The sequence below is a fragment of the Oreochromis aureus genome, linkage group 16, assembly GCF_013358895.1.
Source record: "Oreochromis aureus strain Israel breed Guangdong linkage group 16, ZZ_aureus, whole genome shotgun sequence".
Classification (NCBI taxonomy): Eukaryota; Metazoa; Chordata; class Actinopteri; order Cichliformes; family Cichlidae; genus Oreochromis; species Oreochromis aureus.
The window spans coordinates 27303828-27316570 of NC_052957.1; the positions used below are offsets into that span (position 1 = coordinate 27303828).

The 12743-nt window shown below is 40.4% G+C and overlaps 1 protein-coding gene across 1 annotated transcript in view; it reads right to left on the reverse strand.

Annotated features, from left to right (window-relative positions):
• Positions 1–3541: 3541 nt before the first annotated feature.
• LOC116332569 (radixin) overlaps positions 3542–12743 on the reverse strand; it is a 40596-nt gene continuing 31394 nt past the window's right edge. The window contains exons 6-16 of the mRNA XM_039599767.1: positions 12062–12092; positions 11851–11869; positions 11533–11616; positions 11298–11444; positions 10584–10680; positions 10315–10478; positions 9257–9387; positions 7108–7268; positions 6593–6685; positions 6293–6502; positions 3542–4450 (exon numbers count right to left, since the gene is read on the reverse strand). Of these exons, the coding sequence (XP_039455701.1) occupies positions 4286–4450; positions 6293–6502; positions 6593–6685; positions 7108–7268; positions 9257–9387; positions 10315–10478; positions 10584–10680; positions 11298–11444; positions 11533–11616; positions 11851–11869; positions 12062–12092 (1302 nt within the window). The 3' untranslated portion in view covers positions 3542–4285. The remainder of the gene's footprint in view (positions 4451–6292; positions 6503–6592; positions 6686–7107; positions 7269–9256; positions 9388–10314; positions 10479–10583; positions 10681–11297; positions 11445–11532; positions 11617–11850; positions 11870–12061; positions 12093–12743) is intronic.

Below are 12743 nucleotides of genomic sequence, written 5' to 3' on the forward strand. Positions count from 1 at the left end.
CAGTTAATTCTCTTCTTTTTTCTTTCTTATGCATATGTCCATTTTAATTCTGTCTCTTAGCAGTCATCAAAAAGAAGAACCTGGCTCTCAAGAATCCTGAATTTAAATATGTTGGAGAATTCTGCAACAACTAAGCTGGTTCATATCAGTTCATGGGGAAAAGATCTGAAATGATAGACAGTATGAGAGATGGACCTAGCCACTGTGACGTCAAGCATTGATTAGCAAAACCCCATTGAAAAGCACAAGCGTTTTCTTGCACCATCTTAGTGTTTTGAATCTGGGCTCGACAACTAGCATATCCTGGATTATCATTACTGTAATAAAGTACTTTAAGCTGCCCTGTTATTTCTGAAAGGGTCATCTTAGCAAGTTGATCTGTGTGCTCAATTTGGCACAGATTTTATGACTGATTTTTCCTGATTATTAAGGCTTAGGACTTGCACAAGGAGTACACAATGTTGTGACCCCCTTGAGGCTCAGGTTGTGTCTCCTCCCAGTATCAAACTAGGATCTTTCACATGTAAGGCAAATATACTAACCATTGCACTAATGACATTTTATTAAATATGACTTGAAACAACTGAGATGATAAATTAATCAGAAAAAGTTCCCTGAGGACACAAAGCAAGGGAACCAGCCCTCTACTGAAGTTTTGCAGTCATGTGACCGCTAACCAAATGGTATTAACTTTTCTGCCATTTTGGATATGACAATCATGGTGACAATTTTACCATCAATTATAACCATGATTAGTCCCAATTTTGACTCTCTAGGCCCGGTCACACAGTCCTTAGAACTGGTCTGCAACTTCTGGCAACCACAGGTTGTATGGGAACAATGAGTAGTCCTTGACCAGTTGGCAAGTAGCTTCTGAAGGAGGATGGAAATGAATTGCTAAAGCCCCAGTCACACAGGCCTAGAGATCAGCAAGTAATACCAGGGAAAAATAAATATTCCACCACCGGCTCTTGAAAACCTCCTTGCGACTGCTTTGGTTGCTAGCAGGTTGGTAGCAGTAAGCATGGAGCACACCAACCTCGGTTGCAGTTTTGCTATGCCATAGGTGGTAGTTAGCATTTTCCCTGCAAAGTACAGATGATAGCACCAATCAAAGCAATAATAATAGATTTTTCTGTGTGTAGTGAACTCAGATTTGCCTCCTGTTCAGTCTGAATGCGCTTTATTTGCATTTTGAATTTGCATGTGGGGTTTGTATTAACAGATGACGAGCCACTTGTCATTTGTTGCTCAGTTGACTAAAATCATGATGTGTGTTTGTATTTTATTAGGTGTTTTATCGATAGGAAAAATGTAAAATGCCAACAGTCCCTGTTTATCACAGTTTATTCACATTTATTTTTAATGTGCTTTAATACAACTTCATTTCTGCTACAGAAATGAGTAAGTGCCATCTCTTCAGGGACCACAGCCAAGGAAAAGGCTGTTTGTTGCTCATCTCTTGGGCCAGTGGTGCTTATATTAAACCAAAATTAAAAAGGGAAATAAAGGTGTTAGACCATGGCTGCTGTTTCACTGTATATTCTGCTAGGAAATAAAGTGGTTCTTTCTATAATGTGATCCAGGATTATGGTGGTAAATAACAGTATTGATTCATACATAGTTAACAAATTAAAAGGAGGCGAGGAGGGAATGTCTGGGTCAGTTGTTCTGGGGCGTCATATTTATCCTGTGACAAAACATTTCGGTTCAGATGGCACTGACGAATTGATCACCTGATTCCAACCCCACCTGCACGTTAAACAGTGCTTCCCACCACCATCATCAAAACACTAAATGTGGGAATATCTGATGGAAGAATGAAACTATCCTTCCAGATGAGTGTCAGAGACGTGGAAAATTGACACTGAAGCTGTTTTGTTTGCATATGGTGGACCAACGCTGTATGTTGTCACTCATCACTATATTGATTAAGGTGATTAAAATTGTGCTTCACAGCAACTTCTTATCTTTTTTGATTTTTGGTTTAATGTACAGTACTTTTACAGGCTTTTTGCCCCTGTGTGAGTTTAACTTTTTATTCTATAAAACCACCATTGCAGAGTCAGTTTCACCAAACATTTGTTCTGCTTGATTAAGCTTTAGAGATTGAAACCCAAAACAAAAGCACACGAAACAAATGTGACATACCTACAGGATCAGGGAAAATGTGGCTGAATGAGACATGTTGACTGTTCTTGTGAGTGATGTAAAAGTGACCAATAAAAGCCTCATGTAAAGCTTTCACATCCTGCCTGGTCTGTATACATACTATATTTTGGTATAGTATGATTTGAAATAAGAAGCTTTTAATTTTCCTTCGTGAACCACAGATATTGCCACAGAAACCTGCATGATGATGGACCTTATCACACCGATTTTAGAAGAGAGTTTTTTGGGGGTTTTTTGGACACAGCAAGAGAAGTGACATCATCACTCTACTGCAGTTGTGTTTACTCGTACCACTCTTCCTGTTTTTTGACGATCTACCAGCTGTAGCAGGAAGCAATGAAAAGTGCTGCGAAATGTTTCCATTAAGTTATGAAAGAAAAAAAACTTTCCACTTTGCGACCCCGTGAAAAAATTAAGTGAATTCCATGATTCATTAGCTGTAAAACCACCTGTAGTAGCAACAATTGATCTGTTTTCTGTATAAATTTCTGTCATATTGTGGAGGATTTCTTTACAGCTTCAGTCCATTGAGGTTTGCAGACATTAGTTTACTCATTTTTTTGCTAATCTGTTACAGATTTGCTGGTGTGCTTTGGATCATTGTCTTGATGACCTAGTTTGACTTCATGATTCATGACTGACTCTATGCGATGTGTCCAGGTCCTGTAGCTGCAAAGCAAACCCAAATCATGACACCTCCACCACCGTGCTTGACAGCTTTGAGCATGAGGTGTTTGTGGTGATATGATATGAAACATATTTGGTTTTCACCAAATATGGTGCTACATTATAGCCAAACAACTCAACTTTAGTGAGTTTGTTGTTCAAGAAGTGTGGTTTATTATTTATTTTTTTAAATTACACTCTCATTGACTTTTACCATGATAACAGAGGCCTGTGGAGTCTGTTATCTAGCTTTTTTTTTTGGGGGGTGTGACTTTGCTGGTACATCCATTCATGGGAAGATTATGGTACTGTGTTAAACCACAGCTAAATGCATCACAGCAGCAAACTCCCAACACTTCTGCTTCTATAGAGGTGCTCAGGCAACATCCTACTGATCACCAATTAATCAAGTGGATTTAAATATCAGCACATAGAAATTAAGAGAATAAGTAGCAGCTAAGGAAGTAATAAGGGTGTACTTAGTTCTTCACAGGATTGCATAGAATCCTATTAAAAAAAGGTTTTCTACGTGACTGTATGATGCCATGTTGCTTTGAATTCAGTGGCATACATGACACATGGGCTTTAAGCAGCAAATTGAGATGTTCTTAGTATTATGGCAACCCTAAATCACTGAAGGTGCAAATCTGAGACTCATTCTGTTTGACGGAAGAGTCAGGACCAAGATCATACCATAGGTGTATTACTGGAAATATAAATTCATTCTTTATTGTGAGACAAAATATATATTGAAACAACTGCCTTAATGGACAGAACGTCAAGCAAACCTAGTTTGCTTATCTGCCTGCTAACGGCTCTCTGTGAGCACGCAAGCTGTTAAAGAGCACAAGTTAACTGGTGAATGTGGCCGACAGCGTAACTGTACCCAAACAAAATGACAGCAGTGAAAAGGAAAGAAATGACACGAGTAAAGCAGTTTAAAAAAAAATTTAAATTGTTCAGCTGAAGACAAAATAAAGGTACAGATTAAAGCGAGCTCCCAACATCAATAAGCTATAGCTACAAATGATCATTTTATTTTGTTGAATAAAAGAAACCATTTCGGAACAGTCACATTTTGTCTAAAGGTTGCGATATTGTTTAATTATCAAACATGCAAGCATTTTAAATTGCTAGTAATGTAAAGGGAGAGGACACGTTGCTTGCTATTTGTCCGGACTGATTAAAAGACATGTGCTTCATCGAGGCGAGGGCAGAGCTCTAAAAAGCAGAAAGCTGAGTATGTGGCTGGCCAGCCGCTGCTAGGCAGAGCTTTGGCGAGGTTGAAGCTACGAAGCCCCCTATCCCATCTTTCTCTGCGGTAGAGAAAAGGTAAGATATCCTGCAGTGGCAGCAGGTTTTGGGCTTTACAAGGAGAGTGAGGCGTTGACATGGCAATGAGACCAAATGGTCTCTTTTCAGTGTCGTGTCCATCCACGTTTCTGGCTCACATGGACTCAAACTCATCTATACGCTGCTTGGTGTTGCCCTGGCGGATCTGCCGTAGGGTTTTGTACTTGTCTCTGCCCGCTCTGACGTTCTCGGCATGTAGCATGTCGTTCTGCGTTTTCTTGGTGTCGTCCCGAGCCTCCGCCAACTCCGAACTCAAAGCCTGGACAGAAGACAGAAAGGGAGGGAGGTGGTGAGACAGTTCACTTAAGTTCAACTCCATCGTTGCTCAAATGAGATATAAATTTAAGCAAATATTAACTCCTACAAAGAATTTTGGCTTTTGTTTATTCAGTCAAGTTTTAGAGACCAGAAACACAAAGACACATTGTTGTAAAGATCAACAAACGGCCAAGAAATGCAGAATTCTGGCAGCCGTCAGCTTGTGTTTGCTCCCGTGTCATAATAAGCATGAAAAGCTTTTAACAGCTGCCGTTCAACAGGACATCAGTACATCTGAGTGATAAAAGAAAACAACCTGCCAGGCTGGCTTATGTTCCACCTGATTTGCAGATAAAAGGCAGTGTTAATGTATTTTCACAGCTGCTCTGGATTCAGATAAACCGCCGCTGTAACCGAAGCTGCAATCAAATCTGTCGTACATTCTAATGTGCAGCAGGAAAACTTACGAGCTTTTCACCGCACAGGCTAGTTTCTGCGGATTAAACTACAAAATTCAGACACAGATCTTTTTAGCAGCTTCACCGGAAAATAACTTCACCACATTGTCTATGCAGCAGTGGTTTCAGAAAGGATGCAGTCCTTCCACCAACGCTCCTTAAGATGTACAGATTGTACGATAATGCCAATGAGGACAGAAAATGAGTGCAATCTTTGTTTTTCCAATGATTGCATGTGTTGAGAAACATCACAGACTAGACCGACTGATATACAGTACTTCCTCGCTTTGTTCACCAGACTGAATAAAGAAGTCAATTCAAAGTTTTGCAGAAATTTATTAATAACGACAAAAAAACCCCATCAAATTGTACGATTCTTGGCTTTTGTCTAATCAACTGAAAGAAGCATTATTTATTTAGTCCTTTCAGCTTTGTGACAGTCCAGAAGTTGCAAATGATGCCAGCTACACAGACCGTGTTGAAAATGGGACTGGAGGCTTTGCATTTGCACTGACAAACTCGACTGATGTGCCGGTCTTGTAGAAACCCGTTTTCTCAGGTGGTGTTTCTGTTGTAGCAAACTGGCAGCAAGTGTGTACGTGTCTGCCAGCTTGGATGTTTGATGAAAGGAGTTCTCATTAATGCAGAGAAAACACACACATACAGTTTTTGTTGTGTGCATCTAAAACTGCTCACTGGACACTTTATTAGGTAGATCTACTCAACTACTACGTGCAAATAGCTAATCAGCCAACTACATCTCAGCAACTCAGTGCATTTAGGCATGATCAAGATGACCTGCATCAGAATGGGAGAGAAAAGGGACTTTGAGTGACTTTGAACATTAAATGGTTGTTGGTGGGCTGTCTGCATTTCAGAAACTGCTGATCTACTGGGATTTTCCCCACACACCCATCTCTAGGGTTTACAGAAAAATATTTTCTCTTCTTAAAAGCAAAAAAGAAAATATCAAGTGAGCGGCATTTTCTCTGGGTGAAAACAGCTTGTTGATGCCTGCAGACAATGACCTGCTTCAAACTGCAACAGTAACTCAGATAACCACTTGTTACAATCAAGATATGCACAAGAGCATCTCTAAACACAGCCAACTCACACTTTGAAGCAAATGGGCTACAGCACACCGGGTGACACTCCTGTCAGCTAAGATCAGGAAACTAACAATGACCACAACAAGAAGATCTCTGAGATCAAATGGTCACCAGCTCTCAATCCAACTGGGTGAAAAATCTCTGAGCATTTTTCGAGGCCTTTGTTTAATTTTTGCCATGCAGGATTAAAGCAGTTGACCAGCAAGTGGGACCTAACAAAGTAACCAGTGAGTGTGTACCTTTGGAAGAATCCCTCCCCCACAAACTCATTTCTACCTGTAGCTGTTTCTTAACACGCTCGTTCTTCTGCGCCTCAGTGATTCGTTCCTCCTCGCTGCGGTGGCTTGTGACGCCGTCGCTGAGAAGCTCGGCACTGGCCTCGGCGTTCGTTTCATCCTGCTCGTCGTTTTCTGGCGCCGGTGGAGATGTCATGGCTGTCTTAAGTTCTTCCCTGGTCTTCTCCAGGTCCTCTTGCGCTGACAGAGCCTAGAAAGAACACACATGCATACTTAGAAAGAGTAATGAAAACCACACACACACACACACACACACACACACACACAGGGGTTACATTACTTTGTGTTGCCATTCTGTTGCTTCCTCTTCTTTTTTTCTCTTTGCGTCCTCAAGCAGAGCGATTTTGGCAGTGAACTCTGCTAACTCAGCAGCCTGTTGAAAATAATAACACATCCAAGCAAAAACTTATCACAAACATAACCGGCATTTCAAGCACACAAAGGTATTTGCAATGCAAAATAATATGAAGCAGAAATAATGATGCAATTCTCATATTTCAGGGAAAGGACAGTTCTGGTGGAGAAACACAGCCTTTGCTACATGGTTACAATTTTTTTTTTACATTATGTATTTATTTGTAAAAAAAAAAAAAAAATTCCTAAATGTGAATAAAAGAGGAAAATGATGAATAATCACTGAACTGGTCAAACATGATTCTATGTGCTCGCATCTTAAAATGAATTTGAATCTATAACAAAAAACTGTTACGTGGTTTTTCACAGATATGGTGGCGTCTACACCTGGACAACAGCACCAGTATAAATGAATGAATATCCGCGTGCGTGTGCAGGTACCAGTTGTTCCTGGGTCTTCATCTGGTCAGCAGCCTGTTGAGCCAGCGCCGCCTTGGCCTCCTCCGCCACCTGCCTCTCCCTCTCCAGCCGCTCTGCTTCTTCCTTCGCCCGCTTCCTCTCCTGCTCCAACTCCAGCGCTCTGCGGGTCTGCTCCTCCAGCTCTGCAGACACACACATATCAGCGTGTCAATATGCAGCGCTAACATGCAGTGACCACAGTTTCAGATTTGTTTTTGTTTTCTATTCAGTTCAGTTTCCAGAGTGGATTTGCTCGTGTAAGTTTAGCCCTTTTTTTACTCTCAGATTTAGTTTTTATTTGGTCCAGGGTTAGTTTTAGTGTTTTAAATGGAGTCAACTCTCAGTTTATGCAGGGATCTAAAGTCTTAAGACAGAAATCCATTTATTAAAAAAACCTGAAGTCAACATGAGTTAACTAAAATGTTTCTCACAGCTACTTTTAAGCTTTACTTACAACCCTGGATGTGAAGTCGTCAACAAATATATAGTTTTTAAAATAACATTTTTAATGATGAACCTAAAACATTTTATGTTTACCCAATAAAAAAAAAATCCAAGTTAAAGAACTGCAGCAGAGCAACATTTTGAAACGTCACGAGTTCTTTAAAATATGTTTATTTTTCATTTTTTAAACTTCCACATTTGTACCTGTACAGTCCAGATACAGAGTGATGAATCCAACGCTTCAAGCATTTCTTAGATTAAAAACACTCCAGATGTGAATTGTTCTTAATTTTCTGGGCTCGGCGCCAGTGCAGCCTGCTGCTGCCTGCAGTCTGCACTGAAGCTTCTATGTCATGCAAATTCAGAGAATTAGTAATAAGATGATGAACCACAGATGCTGATCCGTCTTAGATAGCAGTTCCCAAATGTTAAACATCAGCCAAGTAACGCAAACTTGTGGGTAGGTGTGCAGATTATCAGATTAGATACACTTTACAATAACCCTCGCTTCAGTATGGGAAACTACATTTGACCTCCAGGGAATGAGAAACAGCTCACTGTTCAGTGATGAAAACTTTCTTACAAAATGTCTGTTATCAGTTCAGCACCGAAACCGCAATTACAGTTATGTGTGAAATGACATAAATGAATATAAATTATGTCACTATAAAAGACTTGTGGCTACAAGCATGTAATGACTCCCAGGACTGAAGGAAATATCTACGTCTCGCAGGATGACGAACAGAGGGGTGCAGTACGAAGTGAGAGTAACCGGTCGGTTTGTTTTTACCTGGCTACATCACTGCAGTTGCTTATTGCTGAACACATAATGTGATGAAGAGCAGGTTATGTTCAGTTTTGGTTTAAAATCATCTGGAAGCGCCATGTTGTCACTGATTCTTTCTTTTATAGTGTGTTTTAAGAAAAAGAAAATTAACATAATCAAGGGAATGTGCATGGAGTCCTTTGGAGATGCAGGAAATGTCTAAATATAATTATACTCGACTCTAATCTGCTACTATGTGTCTTTTACACAGCTGGAACTGCAGCTGCTCGACCACAGCTTAGAAAGCTGATCAGACTGTCACCAAGAGTACCTGTTAAATCAATCAAATTCATTTCATTTTGATGTGCCAACAAACTCTCCTCTGTCAGTCAGACTGTGGGTCAGCAAGCTTTATAATTTAAATAAAGCTTTATAATTTAAATGTATACAGTTTTTATGTTTCAGGGCCCTAATGTGCAGCCATCACCTCAGAAATAAAGAGCAGCACTCAGACTGCACACAGTGGTGAAATAAGTAGCTGAAATTAAAATATTCATTCAAGTTCTCTGTGAGCTGAATCACCAGGTCTTTTGTCTGATATGCAACAGTCTTAAATTTTAGTGTTTTATGTTCTCTTAAGTTTTTAATCACCATTTTACCATCTTCATCTGTGATCAGTGTAGGAGGTGAAAGGCCCCTCTTTAATGCGAGCGTGCACAGAGCCTGAGACAGAGAGCTAAACAGAGAAAGCTGATAACCATCATCATGACAGCCGTTATCTCCAAGTGGGCTTAGGTTTTGCTGAGCCAGCTAAAGCAAACAAAGCCCAGCCGTAATACTTCCTTGAGCTTCATTTGTAGTACACCCCACTGTCACACACGCGCACGCACGCACACACTAGTGAAGTGGGTGGAGACGTACCTTTCTGAGCTCTCTGAGTTTGCTCTTCAATCTGCCTCAGCCTCTCGATCAGCTCCTCCTTCTCTCGCTCTATTCGCTCCTTCTCTTTCTCTGCAAGCTCTCGCTTTTTCTTCTCATTCTCCAGCTGTGCCCTGTCCAGACCACAAAGAAAGCAAACGTCACATGATTGTGTACCAACAAAACTCAAGAGGAAAGTTTTAAAGGTTTGTGTTGAGTGTGGCTTCCTGCTGTGTCTCCTGCTTCATATCAATTAACCATTTAACCCAGTTTCCCACAGAACGCTGTGGTTCCTGTGTTCATGTGAACCCGCTGACACACAACAAAACATGTTTTTTCAGGCACTGCGTGGATACTCAGATCGACTGACTACTCAGCTTACATCATCTTGCAATATAATGCCAAATTTACCTGTCTATCCTTAACAACCACATAATTTTGTCACACACAGACTGAAGACGATAAAACAACATGTTTAAGAATCACTCACAAAAAAAACGAATGTAGTTGGATAAAAGACACTTTTACCAATTTGTGAAGTAAAACTAAACCTACCTACATCCACAAACATTCAGCACAAAGTGAAAACAACACTGGACACATTGAAAATAGCCACATCACCTGCTACCAAAGAGAAATATGTGGAAATTTACAGTTAAAAATAAAAAGTTTTCTCAAGCAAAGGCTCAGCCTTACAAGATTATGATTTCTTTTTTCAAAGCAGCACTGCCCCCTAGTGGTCACAAAGTGTTACTAGTGTACTGTCACTTATGTAGTTGTCATACAAAGCATGCAGTACTAGGAGAAATACAGGAGAGACTGGTGGGAAATGACTACCATTTAAAACCGCTGGTATAAACTTGATGCAATAAATCCATTAATAGGTCTTTTTTTGGGGGATGTAAAAACCTACCACGCCCCCAAAAAACCTCTCTGCTATATAACAAAGTCAGTGTGTCATTGTTCTGTGTACGTTTGTTGTAAAGCTCCCAAGGAGCAGAGAAAGGCACAAAGGAAGTATACTAATGAATATCGGTAAAAAGGAAAAACATGCGCCGTACCTCTCCATCTGCTTGTGGTGCTTCTCCTCCCTGGCCTGAGCCTTCATCTGCTGCACCTCAATAGTATCAGGCTTCCTCCTCCTCATGTACAGCTCGTGGTTTCCCATACACAACGCCAGGATACGCTTGTTGATCCGCAACCGTGGGGCGTAGAACACAAAGTCCTGGAGGAAGCCGGCATAAGAAAGGTTAGTAAGTAAAAATTTTATTCTTCTGTGGGGGGGAGAAAAACGAAACATTAAACCGTGTATGAATTCATCAGCACTTACTGGAGCCTTCTTGTCAATGGGCTTGATGACAAACTTCTTGTCGTTGAAGGAAATGTTTCTGATCTCGCTCCAGGGGAAACCGATCTTTGGTGACAACCTGAGGCAGCAGAGACAGATATTTTACTCCACTTAAGATAAACGTACGAGCTGGTAAACATAAAACTTAAAAACAACAGTGGCTTTCAGACGATGGGTGCCCATTAAAATCCTGGTTTTGATTCAACAATCAGTTGTGTACCACTGTTCACAACCATTAGAGGGAAATAATGTCAATGCATCCCAGGCCTCATTTACATACTCAGACTAAATATTAAAAAAGTGTTAGAAGGTGGATTTAATGATCCAAACAAATGACTGAATCAAGTTTTCTTGTGTAATTAAACTGCATTAGTGTATGTATGCCAGCCATCAATCTCTGTTCCACTTTTTTCCCCAAATGAAACCGAGCAGGTGTTTAGCACAAAACGTCTTTTTGTTCCATTTAGCTCCTTCTTTGATTAAAATGAGGTATTGGTTTTCATCAGCTACATGAATCATTTCAAACATTCTCTCCCCATGATCACTTACTTAAAAACCCTTATTATTCTGGAGATTTAACAACCAGAGATGCCCGTCAAACAAATACTGAGCTGAGTCACTGATCACAAGAAACAATGATAATATCCTCGAATAACACAACAAGTACACATCCATGTAAATGTCTAGATTTATTACTTGTCTTCATGCTCGTAGATGTTGAGTCCCAGGGCGTCGACCCCGAGCCACAGCTCTGTGCCCTTCTTGTTTTTAATTTCAAAGTAGTTGACGCCGTACATCTCCAAGTCCTGAGCGATCTTCAGATACTCCATCATCGCGTCCTCCCTGCACACACAATAGGAGACAACAGTTAGCAGAGAAACATGCAGGAGCCAGCGGCCTTAAAACCATGAAGTTTTCACAGTACACTCACCTGAGCATGCTTCTGTGCTCCTCGTGCCACGTCTGTATTCTGTCCTCCCACTGCTCCTTTGTCAACTTGTGCTGCTCCAGAACTCTACAGGACACGCCGAGGAGAAAAGGACACAGGAGACAAAACGCAAGAGTTAACAGTGAAAATAATAACACAACAACCACTTCCGGGCTTTTAACCATGCTAAAATGTTCACATATTTAGTCTTAACAAAAAGAGGCTCTGGAATCAGATATTTCAATGTGGGTCTTCATTAGACCCACATGGAATGGCCTCCTTTACCTGCTCAGAGGACATATAAGTGTCTATTGATTTTACCTCTGTGGCAGTAGCAGAACTGAGTTGTCAGATGCCAGATTTTTAAATACATTTATATCATTAATTGTGAATATCTTCTGTTATAGTCTCCTCTCTGTTTATTTGGGCTTCGCAAAATCGCTAGCCAGACGAACGGCATACCAAAATCTATCTCCGCCCTGAGGCCAGGGCTAACACGGCTTTTGCATGTCTCTGGAGGACAGCCTCTGTCAGTTCTCATCATTCAGAATGGCCTCCTTTACCTGCTCAGAGGACATATAAGCAAAAACACACAAAGTCAAGATCTTCTGACTCTATGATTCATGGGTAAAAGGAAAATGCTGCTTTTGCAGCAGAACTGAGTTGAACTAAAATAGTAATGCAGCCCAAAGATTTTTTAAAATACATTTATATCATTAATTAGTAATTCATTTCACAGAACTTGTCTTGTCCCATTGTCTCTCTGCAGGGTGAATTCCACAGCAAAAGCCGAAAAGCCGAACAAAACGAAAAGGTTCACACCGAGGCAAAAAAAAGCTCAGCTTTTTTGGTTTCAACCCCAACAAATGGCTACGTCTGCAATATCTTTCCCAGAACAAACAGCAATTGCAAAAAAAAAATACTAAAAATAAACCAAGCACAAGAAGAAGTCCTGAAAATCCAAAAGCGTGCTGAGCCTGGTTCTGACTGGAAATTTCAGATTCAGGCTCAGACTGATTCATGTTCTACACAGTTCTTACAAGTTCATAGAAATTTCTGTTCAATTAGAAACAAGTTTTGAGTTGATGATTGTAATTTTTATACAGTTGTTGTGATTTGTATTTTAACAATTTTCTGATTACTATTATACTTTAATGTATAATATTGGGTCATCTGATTGTTTTTGAAATTTTGGGCCCTGTCTCGCCTCCCTG